At 42.3% G+C, this 26891-nt stretch overlaps 1 protein-coding gene across 2 annotated transcripts in view; it reads right to left on the bottom strand.

Moving 5' to 3' along the window:
* Positions 1 to 1332: 1332 nt before the first annotated feature.
* mettl22 (methyltransferase like 22) overlaps positions 1333 to 26891 on the bottom strand; it is a 35409-nt gene continuing 9850 nt past the window's right edge. The window contains exons 1-11 of one of the 2 annotated variants that reach the window (XM_035399382.1): positions 23610 to 23691; positions 21523 to 21662; positions 16843 to 17202; positions 15836 to 15876; positions 15563 to 15707; positions 9642 to 9713; positions 7193 to 7246; positions 6069 to 6149; positions 4584 to 4686; positions 3440 to 3608; positions 1333 to 2377 (exon numbers count right to left, since the gene is read on the bottom strand). In XM_035399382.1, the coding sequence (XP_035255273.1) occupies positions 2345 to 2377; positions 3440 to 3608; positions 4584 to 4686; positions 6069 to 6149; positions 7193 to 7246; positions 9642 to 9713; positions 15563 to 15707; positions 15836 to 15876; positions 16843 to 17202; positions 21523 to 21628 (1164 nt within the window). In that variant the 5' untranslated portion in view covers positions 21629 to 21662; positions 23610 to 23691 and the 3' untranslated portion in view covers positions 1333 to 2344. Of the gene's footprint in view, positions 2378 to 3439; positions 3609 to 4583; positions 4687 to 6068; positions 6150 to 7192; positions 7247 to 9641; positions 9714 to 15562; positions 15708 to 15835; positions 15877 to 16842; positions 17203 to 21522; positions 21663 to 23609; positions 23692 to 26891 lie in introns of those variants that run through there. The other variant, XM_035399383.1, reaches the window with a different exon arrangement.

Raw genomic sequence — 26891 nt, 5'->3', positions numbered from 1 at the left:
ACATGCAAACTGAACCATCGCCACTCTTTGTTCATGGTTTCCCCACACATGCAACATTCCATTATGACATTTGTAATTAAGGGTTGACAACAACAGCCTATTTGTGAACACACGGCATTATAAAGCGTTTGTTATTTCGCCATTAAAATGTACAGAAGATGTTGCGGGGAAAAAAAGAGGGAAAACAAAGATGGGCATTATATCGGCTGTTGCAGGGCCAGGCAGTCCGCCAGGAGGGCATTCCAGCTGAGGCCAAATCAACCGTATTTCTTTAATTTTACCAATTGCCTGCTCTTTTGTGTGTGTTTATTTTTATTTATTTTTGGTAAAGCGTCACGTAATTGTAGCCATTTTTAAGCGGCGAAATACAGCAAATAATAGGAAAATCAAGAAACCATTCTTGTAGTTTCCAAGAATGAACACATCCAACACCGCATATGGTTAGAGATGGGCCATCCATTAGAGGTAAAATACTGCCATCTTCTGTCGAAGTAGAATGTAGCAGTTCGTCCGAACGGCCTGTTCCTAAAGTCAGTCAGACCAGGGGTCTCCAATCCTTATTTGCGTTGCAGGCATTTAGCAGTCGTTCTAGAGCGACTTTTAGGAAACTTAAACATCGCTTACACAGTACCTGTATATCCAGCTGGATATATACTGAATTGATTCAGGAGGAGTATGCAGTTAAGTACGCTCAAGATCGAAACTACAACCCTTCAGCGACAAGCACAGTTCCTTAACCGTTATACTACACAGCTGCCTATCCGGAAAGCGGCTGACGCGATGAGGTGGGTGCAGGTTTGTTTTACCTCAGCACTACGACACCTGACTCATCATGGTCAATCATGGCCTTCAGTTACACTTCAGCAAGCAGAGTCAGGCGCCGTACTACAGCGCCGTACTACAGGGCCGTACTTCAGGGCTAAAACAAGAAACTTCAGCCACATCGGTCCTTTTCAGAAAAAATTGGACAGCGCTGGTCTAAACTATCCTTTATGTTATGGCTACAGCAGAAAACTTTTAATATTGCCTCATTTTAACTACCCCTTTGACATTCTGAAATGCAGTATAAATTTCTGTGTTAAATAACCCCATCTATAGCACAACCCCCTAATAATACACATAAGAAATGGAGAGGAAATGGGGATTTGAAAAACTATGTAGATTGTCAGTTAATTAGGAGACATGTAATCTGACCAGGGGTCCATCTTAAACCCTGAGTTGAGGTGCGCAAGCGAATGCCTGCATAAGTGTGAGTATGTGTGTGTCTCCAAATGTGTGCGTCCTACTAGTAACCCTCTTAAAAACCCAGTTGTGACAAATGCATAAACAAAGTTAATGTATTAACTCTTTATTTATTAATATATGGCTTAACCATGTAAATTTAAAAATATTTAAAATGTCACATTCACTGTAATACCAAACCTTGTTGCAATTCCTATATATATATTTTTTTTTTTTGGAAAAAATTTTATACAAATAAAATAAAGCCACACTCTGTTAGACAAATTCACACTTCTTTTACAGGAGAAAGGAAAACTTCAGGTGCCTGCTAAAACTATATATTTGTTTCCTGAATTGTCTGGTTTCAGCATCTATTGTGAATCCTGCTGAAGAAAGCATCCCTTAATCACATTATACCAGAGGGGAGGGTGTGAGGACATTCTGCGACTGTAATAAAATAATAATAAAAAAATCCACACTCAGCCCATTTCAGATATTTTGAGGCTAAAGCTTCAATGCCGATTCAATTTCTTCGACAGAAAAACGGTGCTTGTATGCTGATGACCGTATACACACTCGCTGTTAGAATACTGCCACAGGACTGCAGGCAGCTAACGGCATATGAAGGCGGCACACTGGCTGAAATCTTCATTTTAAATGATAGTGTCATCTTAACTGGACAATGAGCGTGGGTCTTTTATGCAGAGGTGGAAAATCCAGGTTTGGAAAGTCCTCCCCAGTATTTAGTTCAAGTCACCTGGATTTGCTAATTAGAATAATTCTTCAGCCAATAGGTAGAACTAATTAGTGAAATCAGGTGGCTGAGTTCATGGGTGGAAGAAACTCATGACAGGCCGTTTACTTTCTGACCCCTGGACTTTTTACCTCTGCTTTTATGAATGAAGTTACTGTATATATTTGCTTAGAAAACATCTTGTAATAGAAAAAAACATATTTTAAAAGAAACCCCCTGTAAACAAAACACACACAACTTATAAAGCATTGACCTTCCTGGTGGTTTAGAATTGGTATTCACTAGTGTAGAAAAGTTCCAGAACTTTCCATCTCCGAGCTTGTATGGGCAATACAAGCATCTATCTGCAGCCGTCCCAAAGGTACTGCCTTAAAGGGGAGATGCCATGACCTTCCACAGCTCCTGAGAATCAATGAATAAAAATGATTTTAGTTTGTTACTTTATATGACCTGAAGTGTAATGGACATGCGGGAGAGTGATGTAGAGGTCACGAATGTAATAAATGCCCATGCGCTAAAGAGTCGCAAAACGAAAAACACAATACACAGTTGACCACAGTTGTAACAAAGTGCACATATGTGACACGGAGTTCACCAATGTAATAAAGAATGAGTCACAACTGTAGTGAGTGGTAAGTTCATACACCGTAAGGGTCCACTGGCAAAAATAACAAGTATGAAATCAGTTGAGCCACAAATGTAATAAAGGTTACAAATGTCATAAAGCATGAGCCACAACTGGATTATCAGGGGTATGCACTCTTGATTTCATGTTTCCCTGAAACTGGGGGGGGAGGGGGGTTACTCTCTCATTAGACCGATATACGTATTAGGTATGTGCGGGACAAATGGGTATGGTTTGAGCAGTTAGGTTTGAAATTGGGTATCAAACGACGACTGAAGACCCACCTCTTCAGGCTGCACCTCTCCCCATCCCTCCCTTCCCCCCTGTAAATGACTAAACTTAGGGTTGTAACTAGGCAGCTGTTTCATAGGTGACTTAGTTGATGCGCCTGTCTTAACGACTAATTGTATTTTTATTTATTTTTATTTTTCCATAGATTGCGTTGTTGCCGTTCTCGTTGTTAGTGTTAATCAGTTTAACCATCAGGGTCCAAGTTGAACTATGCGGTTGTTCCCTGTACTTGGACCGGTACTTCTCTCTAGGGGTTTCGTCATACTTGTTCCTGGTTATGGTTATACACTTTGTTGTACGTCGCTCTGGATAAGAGCGTCTGCCAAATGCCTGTAATGTAATGAGTTTTGGAAGAAACTGTCAACATCTGCCATGCGAATAAATCTTTTTGGGTCGAATTTGGGAAGGGAAAGTTGAAAATGGCTTTCACAAAGTGGGCCGCACACTGCCACCAAAATGTCGATAATAACTACTGAAACACTGCACAGTAAAGACATTAGTACAGTAAATGAGCAGCACTTTTGTGTCATCAGAGGGGTGATGCTCACCAGCTGCTCTATGCGCTCATAGTAGAAGAACTGGGGGAACTGAGGGGCAACCCGCTCCACCGTGAACCTGGTTTTGCCATCGGCGATGTCCTGCAGGTCGTCCAGGCAACGGCGGAAGTGGTCATACGCCTCGCAGGACACGTCCAAGCGCCGAAGTGTGAAATTCAGCCTGGGAATGATGGTGGTGGGGGGTGGGGGGAAGGATAGGGGGCTTGAAGGACTGTTTAAACAAATGACAGTATACACTGAGTACCGTACTTGACTGGATTACAGTGTAATGCAAATGTTATGAAAATGGGGTTGTAGGTTTGCAGGCTTGATTCCCTGGAGGGGCACTGCCAAGCAAAGTGCTTAACCTGAATTGCCTCAGTAAATATCCAGCTGTACAACGTAGGCTGTATATGATACTCTGGTTACAAAAACAAATTAAAAAAGGAAGGAGCTGCAAAAGATAGAGCCACTTGTGATCGATACATAAGAACAGGCCTGCGAGTGTGTAATTCCTGTGAGTATGGAATTTCCTGTGTGTGTGTGTGTGTGTCTGTGAGTGTGTGAGTGTGTGTGTGTGTGTGTGTGTATTCTGCAATGAGAGTGGTACTGCTTATGGGGGCAGGACTTCAATGACTGAGCATGGAGGAGCACAGTAACAACAGCACTGCAGCCATTCTCAGCCAATCAGAGCAGGGGAAACTGTATCCCACCCTTGGATTGATTTGCATAAACCCACCTCCTGGTTCATAATCAATACATAGATGACTTTACTTCACCCTTGACTGGATTTACCAACAAAGAATACAAAGAAATGTAAGCACACCGTTCCACCTTGTTTTTGGCTCTTGCAACCACTTCAGATAGAAAAGCAATGCCGCTTTCGCCTGGCTCCAAAGAGGACCTGCGCCCTCCAAAATCAACCAGCCTACTTTCAAAAGTGTCCGAAGTGTGCAATTGCTGACAAAAGTCAAAATTCCTTCTGCCATGGTGTTCAGAAATAAAACATAACATTGTAATTAAGAAAGGAAAACAGCAGTTATTTTAGTGAAGGGACAGACAAATCGTAAACTGCTAAATGTGCTAGCTCTCTGTTTTACAGTGGAAGGTTAAGGTTTGTATAACAGAGATAAGAGAAAGTCTGTTCTGTTCATACCTTTTTTCAACGGACAGGTAAACGGTGCTCGGGTTGCGGAAGTGGCTGGTGAGCCTGTATATCGTTCGGAAGAGGGCGTTGGTAAGCTCATCATCATAGCACACTGTTTGATAGCGATGGAGGAGAGAAACAAAACAGTTCTGAGATTTCCTGGACCCTCAGAGACTTCATCTGTCATTTAGTTTTCATTTGTTAATTTTCAGCTTATGCACAGCAGAAAAACACTTAAAATTAAAGAAGGAAAAATTGCACACAATATATATAACAAAGATGTACATCAAGGTCAATCACATTTCTTATTTTAAACCTCACTATACCCACATATCTTCAGTACATCCCTGCAGTATGTATATATATGTAGTACAAACAGCCCATTCAAGTACTTCCTCCAAAGATAGATGGGAAACTTCCTCCGTGAATTAATTTTTGATGGTAGATTTTTCGGCCCATCCATAATACAGCCTCGTTCACACATGAATCTTAACCCGTAAATCTTCCGGCGAATTGTCTGTGACAGTGTCACGTGCGTAGAGGAACACAATTTGATTTTACGTGAAAGACGTTCCTCCAATTTGCCAAGTCAGGACCTTGTAAGGTTTACAGAAATCTTCAGTCATGGCTCTAGTGTGAACAAAGGCTGCAGCATTCCCTGGTCAAGCGCGCAGAAGGCTACAATGTTCTTACCTAGACCTTTCATTTTGGGACAATTTCTTTAATAAATATTTTAATGAATCTCTCAAATTCTTGCACAAATCCGAAACTTTGCACACTGAAGATATTGGAGCAGTGTGTGAACATTTATTTTAGGAATGGAATAAACTGTGTCGCTGTCCTTGCTGAACATGGCTATGTGATGACATAAGACACTACCAATTTTCAAATGATTGTTCAGAGCCATTTTTGCTTATCAAATCACACAATGCAGCTTCAAATGTCATCCAAAATGGATTTAAAATGAGCAATGTGTAAAGATTGCATGAAATTAAGCCTGCTGTTTTAAGTTGCTTCTTTAACCAAAGTAGCTAACTGACTAGGTTCCATGTGTGAAAGGGGCTTATTATTATTATTTTTTAAAACAACTACAATATACCAATCTTCTAAACATCTCATGTCCATAGCAAATCAGCCCAAGTGACAGCTTTTCCAGACAGGTGTGCTTCGTTACAAGTTATCTAGACAACATTAATTTTAAAAATATAATTTTAAGCCTTCCAACTGAGGAAAGTCCAATAAAATTTAATAACCTCTTAATTAGATGTTATTAGATCAACAAAATTAAAAAAACATAAAAATAAGATATAGTTCCCAAATTCATATGAATGAATGAAACGTTCTAATTGTCTTTTTTAAAATCTGAAAACACATGTTCTCAGAATGTAACTTTTTATCGCGCAAACAACGCGATAAAATAATTCACTGTTCGGTTATAAAATGCCAGACTAATACTCTCTCTGTGTACCCTATCCCCCCCCTAAGTGTACTCACCATCTGCTGCCATCACCAGGGTTGCATGGTCATGCAGGTCAGCCACATCTTCCTCTGTCCAACTGAACTCCGTTTCAGCCTCTGAAGGCAGAATGCATGCAAATCACACCATTACTTTATTTTAAATAATTTATTTAAATAAAACAGGTACGTATTGGCTGATTTACGATTCGATGAGCTGATGTGTCCGATTTGTGCGCAAAACTTTTTATCACAGGCAAAACAGTTAACTTGACCTATGACTGGTTGTGGTATTTGTTTTGCACCAATCATAGGTTGTTTTATTAGCTTTGCATGTGCTAAAGTTCTTAGTGAATCAGGCTCATAATGTATAATGATGTGGGGTAACTCTGTGGTCTTCAGTAAGATATTTAACTAAAACCAGTGCCAAACTTTGAGAAAAATGAATGTCACATGGTATTGATAGACAATCCATGTCTACCTGTCACATGTGATTGATGGTTTGCTCATCCCTATCCTGAACCAACAAATACTTCCTCATGAGTCATTCTTTGTTTACTCCCTGATGTAGACCCTGCAAGGTTCGAAAACGGTTGGTTTTTTAACTTAATATCAGCAGATATGCCGCTACAATAAAGGCTTTTAAAATATGTGTGGCTGAAGTTTTTACTAAGTCAGATTCTTTATGTCTTTTTGGCTATTCCTCCTGCGACTCTGTACGTACCCTACCTTCATGAGCACCTCGGCCCACGCTACCTGGAGTTTATCTACTTAAAATATTCTGTGGCAGCTCTCCACTTTTCTTTATTTGAACCAAAATGAGTCACAATCTAGAAAAAATGCATTTCTTTCTTATTTCTTTATGCGTTAGTAATTAATCTGGTGAATAAATGTCATAAGCTGTGTACGTTTGCCCCCTGGATACATAATTTACACAAATAATACAAAGGAAGTGAAAAACGTTGACAAAAAGACCAAAAAGCAGGTTATCAAAGTTCATTTTTGTGTCTTCATCGGAGGCCAAAATCTAATCTCGCCTGCATTTGAATTAGGAAAGCTGAACTGCTCTCTCTGGCTCCATCAGGAAATTACAATAAGAGCAGTCGCAATTAGTAATAATTACCAGCTGTGTACGCGTTTCGGAGACGATCGTTCACTCCCACCTGTGCCGAGCTCGTCTCCCAGCCAGTCAAGTTCACGCACTCGTACTCCATCACCTGCGAAAGCCAGAGAGAAGAGGGCGGATAAAGGATGTAGCAGGAAACTCTTTATTTCTTTCTTTCTTTTTAATGGATCAAATGTATCAAAACGCAAGCGGTAAGCAACTGGGAGGAAGAACCGGGCCTCGGGGGCGACGCTGTGGGGTCATTACAGTCCGAGTTTATGTTCAGGCGCCGTAATCTGCCGTCCCGCTCGCCAAACCTTCAGCACAATCTGTCTTTGGTGCCTCAGAGCCCCATCCCTTTATTACTATGATAAACGACACCTGTGCTATTGTCAAAGATCAAATATCAACTATCTTTGAAAGATGTCCTCCAATTTACCCATCTGTTACTGACAGGAAGTGCCAAAGCAATTTCCAGAACTCACCCACAAATATCAGGGCTCATAGCAGAGAGCACCGCCGATGAAAAGACTGTTTACAAGTTCACAGGAAACTAATGAAGTATACATCTTTTCCTCTGATGACCACTTCCCACATCAACCACCAGAGGGCAATGGACATTCGATTACCCACATGCTGAAAGGCAGTTTTCCTTTAGCAATTTTGATACAGGCCGTTTATATAATGAAGACTTGAATATGAAGCAGCCACAAGTGATTCAGCAAGTGATGTAAACCTGGTGAAATAGTATTGAATGTGTTTTTTAGTCTGTGAAATAATTTGTTCTGCATAAGTGGAACCAGTAGTGTCTTAACGTATATTTAATAAATAATACACCGAGTTCATCAAGGACATCAGATAAAATTGAGCATTTTCAACAATGGCATTCAATTATTTAAAACAGGAAATAACATCTCACTTTCATTTGATTGATTGCTCTTCCACTTAAAAATTCATCAATATCTACTTCTGGCACCAGTATAATGGCAATGATCATTTTAGCTCTGCAAGGTTTCACTGATAAACAAGAAATGAAATGCAGAACAAACAGAGATAAGCAGAATAAGCAGAAGATTTTAAACATCAAATGGTCCTTGTGTTCTTTACATATCATACCCATTTACTCAGGTGGGATTAACTTAAACTTGATGAATGAAAAGAATGTTGGGATGAGGAGTCTGAGCATTAAAAAGCTTGAGGATTGAGCATTAAAAAGATCACAGCCTATTTCCCACTGCAGAACCCCTTATCAACATTCAGGTAAGAACAGAATGCAAAGGAGTACATAACGCACCTTTAAAAATATACAGCTTCCTTTGACACTGCTAAAGCACACAACAGAATGAAAGACAGCTTTAATTGCTTATAACTCAAATGACATACCAACCGACCTAACACAGAGAATAAAGCTTTCATTAGAATTTTTGAAATTGAAATAGAAAAGTGCATCGCAGAACGCTTTTAAGTAATAGCACCCTGAAAATCCACTGAGATGTCTGAAAGCACTCACAAACTGAAAATTCTCTGTTGGTCATTTGGTCACTGAAATGCCATGAAATGCCACAGCAAAACTGTTCCACCTTAGATCCACCAGCCGCTCTCACTGGGAAGACTTTCACCACCCCACACAGGAGGGGGTAACCCCTCCCACCTAGAAGAATCCAGCCCCTACCACACTGGCAGTACATGCCAATTGGTTGTCTGTTGAATATTCACATATCCGCCTGGAAAGAAGCTGGAATTACAGCTTTTCTCTAGGAAAGTAAAAATCCATTCCAATTATATAAATATGTTCTGGCCAGGCAGATATGTGTAGATACTGCACACACTTATCAGGCAGGTAGGCACTTATTTTCAGGGAACAGACCTATATGACCTTTATAGCAGAGGTGGACAGATCAACCATGCAGATGGCTTTCCACTCATAAAATACACAAAATTAACCGCAGTATTCATCGCTGCATGACAGAGAGCTAAACGCACCAAATATAATGTAACACCATGACGGCGAGTTCTGTCAAACCTCAGTACAAAGCAAGCACAGATTTGGTAAAGGTGAGACTTTAGAATGGACTCTGTGGCCAATTAAAGGTGCCGTTGGTTCCCTGTGTAATGAGGAGAACGAGATGAGGACATAACACCATTGGCTGAGCATGTCAGTCATCCAGAGTGGTGCTAATTGTTTAGCAGTCTTACGTTTTGAAACATACAATCTGTCAAAACACCAGAGAGGAGAGTTTGGATTTTTTTTCTTTTCTTACATTTACTTGAAACATATTTTCTTGGTTTAGACCCCAAACCCCAAATATCGTGATACAAGGCATTGTAAAAGCCAGAAGGTCATCAAAAACTTTAAATAACTAAATATCATTTGAGGCAAATAAAAACTGCCTGGGTCAGTTAATAACATACAAATATAAGTGCACTAGCACTTTAAGGCTGCTGCTTTACAGTTAAGGACAGAGATCTCTGCAGTTAGACTGAATGGACGCAAATGCACTGCTTACCTGCAGGACCCAGCAGGTGTCTGTTCAATGTCACATTGTGTTGACACATGCTCAGGAGATCCTGCCCCACATCTGAAACACATACGGAAAGAAAGGAAAAAGAGTAAAAATTTATAACATTCTGGTTATAAGTTCAGGTTATATTCATACCTGGTAAAGCTTGTGACACACAACCTTCAGCATTAATTCGTTTTCCCCCAAAATCTTGAAAACAATACTGAGAAATGATTAACAATAACAGTGAGCACAGATTTCAAAATAAGCTTGGAAGAAGTCTGGCCATTTTTATCTACTGTGCACTCCTTCATAAAGAACAAACAGTGGAGTTCACTGCAGGGACATCGCACTCTAGAGGGGTTCCCAAACCAAACTGGGGCCTGGGTATGCCCTGGATTCGGTTAAGCAGGCCCACAATGTTCTCCGCAAAATGGCAGCAAGTATTTTCTCCTTTCAGTAAAATTTCATTCATAGTTCCATGTTTCATAAATGACATATTTTAGACCTTCAGACAAAATGAACCTTCTTTTTACATTTTCTTGGCAGTATTATGGTTTTTGGAATTGGTTACCTTCATACTGCACTAGTGTGTTAAACAGCCACTGTACTGCAGCCTGCAGTGGGACTCATATAAACGTGGTTAATAATCATTGTATATTGGTGGAGGTCCTCAGGCAGAGTGGCTATTTTGGGGACCCCTGCTATGCAACAGGGCCACCAGGCAGTCAAAGCAGGAAAAAAACATCTGGAATATCTGGAATATATTCTTTATTTTATTTTTTTTAAATAAAGGTTGCAATGGTCGATGACCCAGACTTGAACCACACCAAAATAATTTCTCCTGTTCCTTTTGAACTAATCATCTGTCGGTGCCTGACATTTATGTAGTTTATTGATCATGATATTTGCAGAGCCGTCAGATGCATTACGAGATTCAAAAAGAAAGTGATTTATTAGAATGCGAAGTCAAAAACGAGATGTAGTTTCTTTAACAAAAATGATTAGACTGTGTGGTAAAACTGGTTTTGATCAGAACACCGAAACATGTTTCTAGCTTATCCCGCCGTTTCATCCTGCTTCTGTTGCAAGTGTCATAAAATTATGAACGACACGCATGTATCGTGTTATTGTGACTTGGAATAATATGCCCAAAATATTAATAGTTATTTTATCAGAACGCAAGGGAATTCCTGAAAAACACAGATTTAGAAATGTCCTGCATTCCAAGGACGCAGCATTTTACCGGCTAGCGCAATCACTGCCTGGAGACGGGGAGCGCCGCGAGGCCTGTTCTGTGCCCTTCTCATAATTACACATCACTGCAACCCGGCAGCTAACAAAAACCCGCGCACAGTCGCACTCAATACCTCCGCTCAATAATCGCCCCGGCTGCGCAATTAAGCATCAGAAACATCTGCGGGGCAGTTCTCAGGCACCTGGAGAGCGGCCGGCAGCTGTTCTAGAAGACGACCTGACGGGATTCGTCCGGGTTAGAAGGCGTTGGGTAAAGCTTTTAGCACAGAACTCGGACTGCGCGAGGCTGTTGCCCCTCCCGGCTGGAAGGGAGGTCACGGTCGGCAGAACCGTGCTCGTTTTCAGGCTAGCGGACACCCAGGTTGCTCACGCGCCTTACAGTCGGTCTGAGCCAGCTGTGCGCGACGCGTGCGCCTCCCAGGCGATAAGTGCAAGGCTCCAATACTGGACCGCGTAACTACGCGAAGTGGCCCGAAGAGAGACTGACTGCGTGAGCTCCGGACGGCCAGCACTCTCCCAAACCGACGGCACAACTGAGCAGAGTTTCAGCGAGACAATACCCTGGCAGAAGGATCTGATGAAAATATATATATATATTTTTTTTAAATAAGAATGAAAATCATCATTATTAAAGTAAATTGTGGTAAATTCCAAATAGCTCTTCAATCACATGCACTGTATTTTACGTCATCAGAAAGAGAGCGAATGACACCGGGCTGCTGCTTGCTAATCAAAGCGAAGGAGGTACTCCAGCGCTCTTTGATTGAATTTCCACCGTTGGAAATTCCAGGTTTATGTCCTGGGTGCAGGCAGATGGGAGCGTGGGAACGCACGTCATTCCCGCCCCCTGCTGGGGCAGCCAATCAGGGCCGAGGGCTTCCCAGATTAATTCTCTCTGGTCCACGTCACCACTTAAATCTCAGCTACTCTGTACTGAAACTGTCACGAAACGCTCGGCGAAAGATTGGCGGCAAAGGTGTCCTCAGAACCAGTTAGTCAGCTGTCACTCAGCAGGGTGGTCTATGACTCATCTAACGCAGATGGCTTCGGTCCTAACATCATTCTTCTCATTCTATTCACTAAAGTTAAACTCAAAACCTAAAATAAAATTTTCCAATATTAAATTCTAAAACACGACACAAACACACACTCGCGCACACACCTGCACATATGCACATACACCCACACACACACTTTAACTTGGTGAACATCATTTTAACAACAACGGTCGTGTTATTTTGGTTTGACTGAGCTATTACATCTGATATTTGATGTGTCCACAATCTGCTAGAAATTCTTTGTGGGAAAAAATGTGCACTTGGGAGACTTTTTATAATAAATACAGATGATTCACGTCTTTATGCGCACTATTTTTGTAACTAGCCGCCAGAAATATTGAGCACAGTCGCAATTAAGGTAATTAATGGTTCTGTCTATCGTTCCCTACGGATCTTAATGATTAAATAATTCCTCAAGTCAATTGAAATACCCACCAGTACTTTTAAGAGTGAATCAAATAAACAAAAGTCACTGAAAGAACTTTCACAAATATGGCTCAAATAAATTTCAGTTTTTAGTTGGTGGGTCAAAGAAAACCAGTGAGTTCAGGTTAGGGCTTGTAGCTGAGAGGACACAGATTTGAGCCTGGGTTATGTCATTAGCTTAAGACTGACAGCAATAACAGGGCACTACTGGCCTAACCTGCCCCCCCCCCCCCCACCGCCCCTCACCAGGGGTGGGGGTTAGGGAATTCAATGGGCGACTAACACTGACATCATGTTTCCTGGAGTGCTAAATATGTAAACCATATATGAGGGAGTTTGAGCTTTTTGTGTGAAGGTTTTGTGGGCAACTGGTCTTTTAGGGCATACACAGGACACATCCTGATGGTTTCTGGAACATCCTAAGGTTGGCTTTTGCTTTCCCTGGGGGAACAGCAGAGGAGCCCACGCCTGCTTGTCCACTCTGTTAGCTGCAAGCGCTAAATGTCAGAATCCCTGACCATTTTTAACGGTTATACAATACATAAAGAACCGAAGAAAAGATACGCTATGAAATGATTCCAAAGGTATTCACTGCAAATTTTACATTTGTAAAGAGTACAATTAAGTACTCTTATGCAACAGCGGATGATTTGGTATTGCATAAGCAACTTGGTGGTTTGGAGACCAATTTAAAACTGATCAGCAACATGTTATTTTGCTTGTTGCGACTAAATGAACTCAGAGTGAATAGCCTGTACTGAGCACAGAGGGTGTGAACATCTATGAAAAGGTTGGCGGTCTAGCAGCAACTGCCATCCGCACTAATTGGTGGCTGGCAAAAATATTGCATTGCCGTGTGGAAGAACTTTCCAGAGACACCAGAATTTCTGGTGAAGGACTACCACGGTGCCCTCTCACAGACCTTTGCCGTGGTAACAAATGCAGGGCTGAAATATTATCAGGGAAAGTAGCTACTGTGTTCCACTAGCGCTGATGTTTTTGAGATTGTGGGCTGCTTGGCGATGCCATTTTTCCTTGCATTTTTCAAGTTGCATGACATTGTGCTTACCCTGCAGGGGCTGCCTCAGGCATTTGAATATCCTTCCCCCTCCCCCCCACCCCCGCCCCACCCCCCACCCCGTTTTAAAGACACTGCGTTTTCCTCTGCAACATTATCACAGCGGGGGGTTTGCCTCCTTCATTTCGTCCCTGCGCCTGTCGTGCCTGAGTGACAACCCTGCAGGCATCCTTAAATGAGCTAATGACACGCTAGTCAGTAAAAGCGTGTTTTACACCAACGTCCGCCACCCCGTAAGTCCAGAAATAGAAACGCATCCAAACAACAAGCAGCAAGAACATTCAGAAGAACATGAAGTACATTTGCCTTGGAAGCTGACGCATGGCCGCCATTTCCACCAATCAACAAAGGGGACATCTTGCAACGGGATTTTCATTTCTCCTGCAGAACCACATCGGGCGTGCCGCTCTGACTAAAAAACCACAGCTTGAACTACGGGGCCCGTTCGGCTGACGCGCGAATGTGCGGTGTTCGTAGGATTTGGAAATTTCTGAATGTAGTCCAAGATAGCACTCCTGAATGTCAGATGAAATCGCTCCCGATTATGTAGGTGGGAAGACCTCCCCTCGCTTAGCAAGCCATTATCTTTACAGTTTCAGGATCAATCATCTGTACATGCACAGGTCCGCAGTTGCACACATCAGTATGCTAATACAAGGCTTCTCAAACTTTCCCTTGAACACACCAATTTCCATGTTTCGTCGCTTCAAGCTCCCATGGTTCACGGCAAAGATTTTGTCTATCGTGTCAAATAAATGTTGCTGAAATAACTTTTGGGAATTGCAATACAATTCCAGCTCAGAAGGCCAATATTGCCCAGCAAAACATTAGAATCAATGATTCAATTAATCAAGGCATATTAATGTATCTATTACCACAATAAGCATATGTGACAAAATATACAATCAACAAACTGACTGAAGTGACTTTTACGTTCACTGCATTGCACACACATTACCTGCCATACTGATTAAAGGCTTCTTAACTGATTGGATACTAGTGAATATTTAATCACACAGGTGAGCTCTTGCTGTCTTACTGTAAACTGTAAAAAAATAAAATTAATCGGACCATTGTTTCTTTCATGACCGGTGGAAAATGAACCCAGTCTCACGTTTTAAACAACAGAGAACGGGTCAAAGGTTAGACTCGATTACTCGCCCCCCCCCCCCCCCCCCCCCCCCCCCGCCACCAACCCACCCAACCCCCACACAGCCCTGACAAATCAATTACAAGTTTGAGCTCCGTCTGGCACCTACAAGCACCAGCAGTGCCACTGGAGTGCACATGCCACACACGTAACACATATGAGGGGGAAGTTTTAGTTTAGTTTAGTTTAGGAAAGGTTCAGATGTACCACCCACTGCGTTACGCTGCGCTCAAGGTGACTGCTGGCGTAGTTGTAAGACTTCCCAACAAATTCTCAGGATTACACATGATATTGGGCTGGCAGTGCGAGTGCATTCTGGCCACACAATGAACACTTTTAGGTCCTCATAAACATTGCCCCGAAGCACACGAAATTCAGATGCAAATTCTTGAGATCATCGGGATGGACAAAATGATCTTCATAAATCTGCCAGCTTTTCAAATATTATGTTTCCCTCTTTGGGCTTTCCTGTATACACAGCCAAACCGAAAGTAATCTAGCCCGTGATGCTGTCTACATATTGTTACCAATTTCCTCACAACGTGTGGGAAACCACTGTGCGCGATGTGCTACCCTGGACAGCGAACTCGGCTTTAGCAATAGAGCCGCTGCGTTTATACCAGGAACAAAAGATGGCGCCACAGGGAAGTGAAAATTGGCCTGGCAGGGATGCCATCTGCTAAATTGGAAGCAGGTACGTTTTTTTTTTTTGCTTAAGCAATACATGCTCTGTGAAATGTTGGATTTTAAAATGCGTGTATGTGCACGTGCATGCGTGTTGTTCATAGCATAATAAATACATCAACAGCTGATAAAGTATGACAAAGCATTAGCATGAACCAATGTAATCAAGTATGGAAAAAACACTACTCTCTGCTAATAAGCCTCTACACAGCCTGTGTGTTGACTCTCTTTCTAATTCCTCCAAGGAACTAGTGTGTGCAAAGGTGTAGCATACCTGTGCAATAAACCCTTTTGGCCAGTGTTGCAGCAACGATGCTGGTAATTCCGGTCCCAGCCCCAAGTTCGAGCACAGTGGCTCCCTGGAACAGCATTGGCTGAGAGAGAATGAAATCAGCCAGCAGGAAAGCACCACGCCAGACCTAGACAAGATGACATTTTCAGCTGATCTTGTCTGTGTGGTTTTATGGCACAGGAAAATATAGACACCAAGATGTACAAGCACACACAACACACCAAACACACAAATAGTAAAATACATAACACATACCTGTTTCCCAACATCTTCTAAGGGTGTAGCCATTGTATGTTCTGTAGAAAACAGGATTGTGAGGTTAGAACATCTCATACAACCGAAAACACAAGGACAAGCCGGTAGCATGCACCACAACGTCTGCATGCACCACAAACTATCGCAGGTTCAAGCTTTTCCCTCACCCACATTATTCCACTGATGGTAAAATACAGAAACTTGGACCCAATTTTCATTTTCACAGTTCGATCATTTGATCAATTTGCCGTGAGCCTGTGAAACATACTGGTCAAGTTATTTTCATTCGTCTGCCTTCAAAGCATGTCTTTCCAGGCCGTTCGCAAACAATCAGCCGCAAGATCAGTCAATTCCAACTGAGCAGAAGCCAAATGGGTATGTTTCTGAGGCTGGGTGAGGTGGCTCAGTTCGACACAGGATTTGTGGTAACCTCCTAAATTCAGTTTGATCATTGCTAGCCCCACCCCCCCAGGAAAAACAATCCCATTTCCCCCATCAATCCTGGTGACTGAATTTACCACATTTATTCAAGCCTGGGGGGAGAGGGGGGACTAACATTTGCACATTAAAGTTAGTGAAGGACAGGTCCTCACCAAGTCCTAAAAGTAAATAAATCCAACCTCCTGAGGTAAAGAAACAGATATTACATTGATACTATTTATTCAACCAAAAATAAGCCAAAATGCAGATGCTTTCTGTGGAAAAACTGTAGTGTTAGGATTGGTGAGGAGTAGATGAGGGTTAGTTATGTACCAATATGTAAAACCATAGAACTGAAAGAATTCCTTTTCACATCACTGGATGTATGAAGGTATTTTTCTCACAGTGTATGACTTTGGGTTCAGGGGTCACGGTTGGGGTGGGGTTTTGGGAAGCTGGGGGGTCAGAATGTTTCATGGGGAACAGAGAGCTTTTTTATGAGACCGTCTTTCCTGGACTGGTTTTCCTTTCTGGTTGGTGCTTCCCAATACAAACAATCCCTTCCCAAACAAGGATGATCGTCTCACCAATCGTAAGCACATCTCTGCTGAGCTCCTCTTCCTCCCCGGGCCTCTCCTCCTCCTCCTTGGCGTCAGCGGGTGCCCCCCCTCCCTGGGTCAGGATGATGGGACAGATGGCATCGCGCCTGGCCACGCCCTGTTCCACGGAGGCGGGGTCTTGGGGTCTCCGCGCCACGTCCAGATCTCCGTCCTCATCCAAGAAAGCGCTGGCCCCACCCCCGCACTCCTCCCTCATCACTCGCTCCTCATCCTCTCCTCCTCCTCTCACACCACCAGTGTCCTCAGAGGCGTCCACCACAGAGCCACCGTCACCGGCGTCGTCTTCTTTCTCACAGTCCCACAGGATCTTAAACCGTGAAATGAAAACTACGACAAAATTACAACAAACAAAAAAAAAAAAAAACATTACAATTCTGTTGCAAAGATCCTGTGAACACTTGCTATAAATTGAATCATAAATACTCAATCAATTGCTTACTTCCCACTTAATGGAATACAAAATATTCTCACATTATTATTGGTTTCATTTATACACAGGATTTTTTGAGAGGTTAATTAGTTGATTGTGTGGATGGCTAATTGATTAAAAATCAACATATACATAAAAAAATAGCAGATCACATTTGACACACCATTCTCATTTTAAAAAGTGTTTTTATGATAAAATGTCTTAATTTCAAGTGGCAAGCTGTTCCATAGGCTCACAATGGTTGGAAAGGACAAACACTGATCACACATTTACATTTGGTAAAGGGCAATATGGCATATCTGTGTTGGTTATGAAAAAGTATTTGCACCCTTTACAGATTTCTTCTATTACTGCATATCTCTCACACTGAACTGTTTCAGATTTTTAGACAAAATGAGATATTAGGGAACCTGAATAAACAGAAAACACATTTTTGAAAATGATTATTTCAATTATTTAACGAAAAGTTAAACAACCATGTCACTTGTGAAAAAGTAATTGCCCTTGTAGTAACTCAATCAACCAATTAACCAAATTGAATTGATAATTAGATTCAGCCCAATGAACACAGCCAGGCTTGATTGTAGCCAGCCCTACTGAATCTATACCTCACTCATGTTCAACCTTGCTGTAGAAGTGCAGTAGTTACCACCAAGCTTCTACAAGAACACTATGCTACAATCAAAGGAAATTCCAGAAGAGATGAGAGGAAAGCTGTTGAAATATATCAGTCTGGAAAGTGTTAAAAGCCATTTCTAAGGCTTAGGGACTCCACAGAACAACAGTGAGAGCCATTATCTACAAATGGAGAACACTTGGGACAGGTCAACCTGCCAAAATGTCTCCAAGGGCTCAGCGACAACCTGTCCAGGAAGTCAGAAAAGATCCCAGAAGAACATCTAGTGAAATCCAGGGCTGAAATTCTTTCATCAAATCAATCATATTCCAGCATTTACTACTGATACATATTTATTGCGACTACCTATTTCAGGGCTACTCAACATGCACTACACCACCTGATTTCACTAATTGCTTTACCCCGTTGGTCCAGCAAGCAAGCTCATTAGTGAAATTAGATGGCAGAGTGCCATAAATAAAGGATGATTGCATGGTTGGAGCAAATACCTGCAGAAACTGCAGCCTGCAGGACCTGGAGTTCAGTAGCCCTTACCAAGACCATGTTCATTCTGATGAAAAAACACACACTATGCCATATACTATTTCCCATTCAGTACAAGACTTGAATAAACGAGAAAACCCAGGTAGGATAAGTTAAAAATCAAGAAACCAAAGTGATGTGTCAGTTGATTCAAGTTAAAGAGATATATGATGCCAGGTTTGATGGGAAAACTACAGAAAGAGGTCTGGAAGAAAAAGCAATACCACTTCAGTAAGTAACTTCACTAAATCACCAGGTTCTGCCAGTGTCCAGTGACAGCTTGCAGCATAACATGGTGCTTACGTCAACTGAGTCACTCCATTGAATGTGATCTATAACAGGACCTTCCATCCCAATAAGGCATAATTTTCACACCTTGTCTCAGATTGCAATAGAACTTCATTTATGGTCCAACAAATAAAGCAGTGAACCATTTCTGTCTAAGAAATGACTGAAAAGATGATTAAGAAAAAATAAATAAATAACCGGTCTCATTATTTTCCCTTAACCCTTACATATGGATTATTCAGTTATATTGAAATATAACTGAATGATGCGTGCCTACTGATCACCTACGGCTTATTTCTTCCAGGATAAAAACAATTCCAACCCACTTCAATATTAAAGGAAGAAAGTACTCGTTAATGTTAAAAGGGCCTCAACAAGAAAGGACTGTTTTATTCTGAGCCTGTATTCAGGGTGGTGAGTGCATTCCATTGACATGCAAATGAGCCAAAGACAACACCGATACACAGACACACACGCACTGCGCAGTGCACGTCTCTGCAGCCAGCGTAGCGAGTCATCATGGCGGAAAGCGGTGCTGGTAATATTTCTATGGTGAGGCCATGTATGCAGGATAGGCTGATCAACCACAAGATGACGTTGTCGTGGGAGACGCTTTGCTGCGTTTGGCCCAACAAATCAGCAAATGGTAGGTTTAACGGTATGTTCCCCTCACAGTCCATATTTGATATCCCCCTTTTCAATGATTTACGAAAATCAGGTTGTCTGATACTGCCTGCTGGCTGACTGAACAAAAGACAAAAACATTTTGGGAAGGATTTTAACCAGGAACTCACACAGAGCTGTTAATAATATTGCTTTGGGGTGATGCCACGCCTGTCAGCACCCCAGAGATGTGTATCATTGCAAATTCAAGGCATCTGGCTATTCTTAGCTTTAATTCACCCTTAGGATATAAATGCATGGCCATGTTTGCACCAATATCAATATTTGGAACCATTATCAGCTGAATCCTGCCACAGGGTCACTCAAATCAATATTTCTATATTTCTTCATTCCCGATTTTCTTTTCTTTAACATTCTGTCTTTGGGTTGTGGAAAGCACGGTCAGTACTACTTTTAAATTTCGTTTTCCCCGTTTTCCGTTCTGTGAAAGACGCAATCTTTCTTTAAGAAGTTTTGTGACGGTTCTGATGGGGGGGTGGGGGGGTGGGGGGTGGGGGGGGGTCTCACGCAGAGCGGCTTGATTAGTGCCAGCCGCTCCGGGTCCAGAAATGAAAGGTCATCACAAATCAAGACAGCTCTGGAAGACAGAGAACCAAGGCATTTCCAACCGAGCACATTCAGCGATAAAAAATAAAATAAAAAAATGTGTTTCTTGCTCTCAGATGTACTCTACATGTTCTGCATGCAGACCTAATTATAAAAAATATCAACAAGTGATGCTTTAATGAATGACCACTGCTTACAAGTTTAAATAATGGGATTCATGATTCGGGGTTACTGTGTTTTAGCAATTTTGTGTGCAATCCTGTTTGCAGACCAAACTTCCCCTCTGGGACAATATGGTTCTGACTAATATATTGACATACAAGGCCACAATTGCACAATACTGCACCTTAAAATAATAATTTTATAACAGCACAAGGTGGTCAGGCGTCTAGTTTTTTGGATGTGTCCGTCAATCCCAAAGCAGAGGGGTGATTAAAAAAAAAGAAAAGAAAAAAAGATTTATTTCTGATGTTTTGGGGATGCACAATCCATGTCACAATATTTTGTGTTTAAAATGGTTAATAAACAAAATAATTATAACAACATGATAAAAACTATTTTAAGCAAATGCTGTAGCTTAAATAACTGACAAAGTATTTTTTTTAATAATTTGAAAATATGAAAAGGAACAAATAAGGATGGATTACATTTCCAGCAGTGAATTTACGTTCCTCACTGATACAGTTCTGCACTACCATGGTTCATTTTTCAGAACAGCTATCACAGGATCACAAACCCATGGCACGCCATGCCTGGAGCAGCAAACAACCATAGGTGACAAAAAGCAATATAGTGACAAAATCCATCACCACTTATTTGAATATCATTACAATCAATCAAAGCTTTTCAAAGCAAGTAACATTGGTCAGTATGTTTTCTGGTTGGCAGTCATTCCCAGAGTAGCGTTCCAGAAAAATTTCCATGAAAAGACATATAATGGCAGATACTGTACCAGTGGAGACATAAAATTGTCATATCGCCCACTGCTAACCAAGCGTGTATTTCTTATAGCCGTAATTAGCACGTCCAACTAGATGCGTTCCCTGGATTTCCTATTCACTGTATCTGCTCTGCACAAACAATAAAACAACAGAGGGGTCGACCGCTAAACAGCGCAGCCTCAATGGGCAATCAGTAGAGACAGAAATTACACAAACAGAGAGCCTTTGAATTGAGCCACAGCTTGTAATTTTCCACCAACAGAACGTTACTTTCTGAAACAGAAGTGAAGCAGCTCTCCGCCCGAAGGACTACCAAGTACCTCATAACCTGACGAAGGGGAACTACTGGAAAGATGTGCAAAAATAACATTTTTCGTCAGCATGAGAGAACATTACATTTGGTCTGAGAATGTGCATACTATGCTTTTGTGTATTAGAGAGAGAGAGAACATCCAAAACCAATTATCCAATGATGGCCATCTCATCCCCCAGGGAGAATTAATACAAATCCATAGAAGAGAACAATACCTCGTGTCCACTGATCATTTTCAGACAGTGGGACACGGGGAAGGAAAGAGAGAGACTGTCGCAGCCCATACCTGGCTGGCCCACGGCATTGAGGCGGGTCATGAGGTGACGGGCGTTCGGGTGCAGCAGGTGGACGTCCGAGAGCACCGTGTCACTGCAGAAGGTCACCTGGTCCATGTCCAGCCTCACATGTCAAGCAGCGGGGGGATGCCTGCCGAAACCAAGAGACATTTAAAAAAAAAAAAAAGAAGAGATTTTAAAAATGTTACATAACTATAATTATGGGGTGAGATTTGATCCTCCCACCAAGGCAGCTTTTATTCTCTGGTATTCAAACCTAACTTTGAAATTACAATATAACGTCTTCAAAGCGGTTTGATTTCTGGGTTTGCCCATCAACTGTAATATAATCTATAAAATGCAAAACTGCTCAAAGTACATCAGATTCTTAAAGCTAATCTGCATACCGACCATACGGAAAACCAGCCATGGAAAAAACCTAATATGTAAACATGTGGAACAAAATGTTTTTTTTCCCTTTCTAGGGAAAATCATGCAGAAAACAAGACAAGCCATCTAAATTGTGTATTATTCAAAAACTAAAGATAAAACAACAAAATAAAAGAAATAAAACAAAAGCCTAAAGTTGAGAAAATAAGAATGCATCCTGCTCTTGATAAATGCCTCAATAGCTGCTAAACACACAAAGCCGCTGCTTGGCATTGGAGAAGTGGTCGACTGGCAACCTGGCATTTCTGTCATGGATTTTGACGCGCCTGAACCCGTTTGGTAATTTGGTGACTTCCCGTGTGCCACAGTGGGAGGAGAGGTGATGTTGAGGGTGCGGCAGTGAAGATGGAGCAGCGCACAGAAATTTTGGCGAAGCGCACTGCAAAGTTAGTGTCAGCGTAGTCTGCGATTCGCGCCTGCGCTGCCTGCCTGCTCAAGGGGTCAAGGGGTCATTTCAATTGCTTATTTTATCCGACCTCGATACTCAACCAACCTCGATAAATTGATCTTTAAGGACATTCCAAACTATTAAATGCTCCTTGAAGGAGCTAGGAGCGAGGACCTAGAAGGCTCCCGAAGGATGCATGAGCAAGGAAACAGGAGTGCATCTTTCGTGGAAGCATTGTTTCAGGAAAGCACAATGTATAAATGATCTATCTGTGAATCCACCTCTTCCCACTTGCCATGTCTGTAATCGACATGGCTTCAGACTGATTCTACAATGCATAAAGACGTTCCATTTGCCTAATACATTTTCTCGATTCCTCCATCCTTGCATCCTTTCCTTGCATCTTCTGTTGGGTGAAGCCAAGGAAGCCAGAAAAAGACACAAGGAAAGGATGGAAGGAGGTAAAATCAAAAAGAGCTCCAGGTCTATGGTGCAAGTCACAGCCCAGTGCATAGCGATTTGCTAATTTCAGAAAAATAAAAATAATCTTAAATAAACCCATCATATTCAGAGTAGAGACAAAACAATAAAAAATTGTCACTGTCCAAAGACATACGGACTGCAATGTAGAAAAAATAAATAAATAAAAGATCCAATGACATCTTGAGGAATGTGTTCAATAAAGTCAAGTCATAAAATAAAACCTTTACGGCCGCTCATCCACAGTACTTCTACAATGAAAGATTAAACGGCATTAAGGACCAGCTAAAATAAGGTGAATCGGTTCGTGTGGAGTTCCTTATCCCTATCCTACCTAAACGACTGTCTGGCAGACTAATAGCCGACACAGTATATGAACATGAGCAATCTCATTAGGCATCGAATTAAAACAGTCAAAAAATGCGTCGGTTTTCTTGTACAGTTTGATTCATGTTTGCAGTGTTGAACCACCAACAATGAGTAGAATGCGATGCACGACTCCAGTTTAATCTGACTGAAGGTACGTGTAAATCATTGTTTTTTTTCAGCCCCTACTCCCCAGTTTGTGAACCACGCTGACACAAGACATGACTTTAGTAGCTAACGCTGGCTGGCTATTTTACGCTAGCAATACTGTATAAAAAGCAAGCTATGTGCTACGTTTTGAAACATGAGGCATTCGTGATCGGTATAAATCTGCGTAGTTCGTAAGAAAACTGTGACTTTGTGTTAAGCTTCCACGCATACAAAACCAACAGCTGCCGCTAACATTCTACTAACCTCCACTTCCACATCGCACGAATGAGTGCAACAGCCAAACCGTACCCACCGCACGTAGGGAAACAAGCCCCCGCTCACAGTCCGTTCCGCAATTAAACGCTGAACTATGCATGTGCTGAATTTTGTGGATCATGTTCCCAGACTATAAGATTTCTATGGCATGGTATAGAACGATATTCCAAAACCATAAACTTAAAATGTGTTAGGTTTCTTGATTTATTTGAACGTATATTACTGAATGTACCAAACTAATAAATTAAATGCAGCTTCTAACACAAGCACAGAACTGTTCAACTGGTCACACTGACATCAATGTCTTTACTACTGTTGGAAAACAGACAGACGACACAAATGGCCGCCTCCCCTCCCCTGCCCTCCCCTCCCACACCCACTGCAGTACCAGACCCACTTCAGAGTTCTCTCTCTGAGACTGCAAGGGCTAAGCAGGCTGCATCTCTTCCAGGGTGAAGATGGCGCTGCCCGCAGTTACTCATTTGGGGCTGGTTCAGGTTTGGAGGCGGTCTCAGGCTCAGGGGCAGTCTCCTGTTCTCTGCTCCGGTCCTCCCTCCGCTCAGCACACTTGCAGTGCTGGCACAGGTTACTGACACAGGGGTAGCACAACAGGCTATCAGCATTGCTGTGTTTCTTACCTGGGCGGTGCTCAAGGGTAAGGTGGTAGCTTTGCAATCCAGTAAGCTATCTGCCCCTTCGGCTCCTTGAACTTCAACAGCCATTGCAGTGCAGTATGTTCCGTGCAGACTTTGAACGTGTGGCCCTGTACATACAATGCTGCACTGCTGCAACCACTGCTAACATCTCCTGCCTGGTGACACAATAATTACGCTTCTCTTTCCTGAGCACACGACTGAAGCCTGCCACCACTTTCTCCTCGTCCTCCATGAGCTCTGACAGCACCCACCCCGATACCTACATCGCTAGTATCAGTGTCTAAATTGAACATTTTATCAGGGTTCACCATAGCTCGTATCGGGGTGGTGTAAGTCTACACAGAACCGGAGAGAGCTGCCTTTTTTAATACCAGAACTCCTCGGGGAAGCCCACAGGCTCTCAGAGGGGCGAATTACACTGTCGGCGGCCATTTCCATGATTTATGCCTCTACTTCCACTGTCTGCACCGCGACCGCTGGTAGATAGGCGGGGCTGCACCTGTGTGCACGTCGTACCTGACATTAGCCTGTGTGCACTCGCTGTCCTTGGCTGCAAAACAAATGCTGGAATTCAGTTAGGAGAGCTGTGCTCCCCCGGGCTAAGCCCCTCCCTACTGCTCTGCTACAGGTCTTCTGCCTTCATATGCAGAGCATTTGAGCTGAGGGTTGGGGCAGAGACTGGCCATTGAGAAGGGCAAACCGCTGGCCAGGGTGTCCAAACCTAAAATACACGAGCCAGTAATTTCAGCTTGAAAGAACTCTAGCTCAATAGCGATTAAGCCCAGTCGCCAGGCTAGCTTACCGCGGCTCAGCATGTTCACTCTTTGACCAGTTACTGTCCTTAACTTAACTTAATTTCTATCGCTACCCATGGTGTGCTACGTGCTAACAGTCCCTGTTGTATTACAATGACAGTAGAGCCTGTGTCAATCAGTGCAGTTACTGGCATGCCGGCTACCTGACAACATACATGAATGCTATTTTCGTTGTAGCCCTAGTGGCTCACCCTTTTCTTCTTGGGGCGCTCCTGCCCACAGACTGACGGTGCCCGATCTAAGTGGAGGGTTCCCAACAGGCTACACTAGCACCACATGAGACAGCAAACCCGCCATCTCCAGTGGGTGGTGGGTTGCACCTACAGCCGACGGAAATTGAATTTTTTGCTCATGGAGATGTTGCTTTATATTCTCCGGCTGCAAAACCCATCATTCCCAGCCCCCGCTCGCCCTGTTCCTCGCCGGGGGTGGCTATCTTTGCTGCTGTCTTCTTCTGATCATTCGTCCCCTCTGGTTGTCTCTCGGGAACACGTGTGAAAGTTCTTCTTCAATCTTAAGACCCACTCTGACACCAATGTTGCCATTTCAGCAACGGACATACATGGCAGATCACTGCTTTGAGCCTTTTTGCTCATGTATGAACAGGCAAATTAAATGCAGCCTCAAACACAAGCACAGAACTGTACAACTGGCTGCATGCTCTTTTTATGCAGAAATTGCAGCCCTTATGCAAATTTGCCATACAAAAGAATACAGAGCCAAACTGGCTATTTCCCAGTTCAATCCTGGACCAGCTACCCCAAAACCAGGAAGTTCACCATTTGACTACGCACAAGATCCAGAGGCTAGTTAGTTAGCTAACAGCTGTTAAAATTCTATATAGTTTAGTTTACTTAATATTGGGGGCGATTGTCAAATTTTTCAAAAGTATCCTCACTTAATTGTGCCAAGATATTTACAGCAGGTCCAGGATCAACAAAAGCATTGTTACTTTCCGTGGTTATATTGAAAAAAAGTTAAAGTGTGATCGCAGACCAGGGAGTGGGCTACATTGGAATTGGTGACAGGGGGGCAGGGGGGCTGATTCTCTCTGCGCCCATGCCAGCTGGCCAGGGCCCCTGCAGTATCTTCAAGGATCGCCTGTTAACTTGAGACCACACGGAACAGCCTACAGCCATCAAGACCACACAAATCAGTCTCACCGGTAATTACAATCAAGGAAGCATTATGTCCTTCAGAGATGAGCAGGGGTTCATCTGAAACATTAACAGCTGCAAATGAACAACTGTGCTGGTTTTACCTGTCAATCAAACGGTCACATTTACATTGCTAACTCTTTTAGCGCAGGTAAAACGTTTCCAACTGATTTGGGTTTTGAACACAGGTTGGCTACTTAGACCAGACCACTAATGCCATGGGAATACTACTACCACCACCACAACCACAACAGTACAACTATAAATCAATTAAATGAAATACTAATTCATGGAACTGTCGCGGAATTGTGTTACAGCTATGTTAAAACAAGGATGTACAGCTATAACAGACAATGTAGCCCATTTGAAGGCGGGATGTGGCCTGAGAGGAATTAAGTTATATTTTACCTGTTTAATCACGTAGCTTGGAGGCCATAGCATTGACTTAAATGAATCTTCAAATCCAATTATTCCAGTAAACAACATACGTATTACTTGATTAAATGAATTCATAGGTGATAGTTTAAAGTCAACAAATCTTTAATTTTAACTAAGCATAGCGTTATGTTTCTTCTTTAAATCGTTATTCTGCATTAAAAGTTGTCGTTTTGATTGGTTTTCAAACGTTACTTTGGAGGCTAC

The sequence above is a fragment of the Anguilla anguilla genome, chromosome 17, assembly GCF_013347855.1.
Source record: "Anguilla anguilla isolate fAngAng1 chromosome 17, fAngAng1.pri, whole genome shotgun sequence".
Lineage (NCBI taxonomy): Eukaryota > Metazoa > Chordata > Actinopteri > Anguilliformes > Anguillidae > Anguilla > Anguilla anguilla.
The sequence above is the reverse complement of the archived record's forward strand: the minus strand, read 5'-3'. Positions and strand labels throughout refer to the sequence as shown.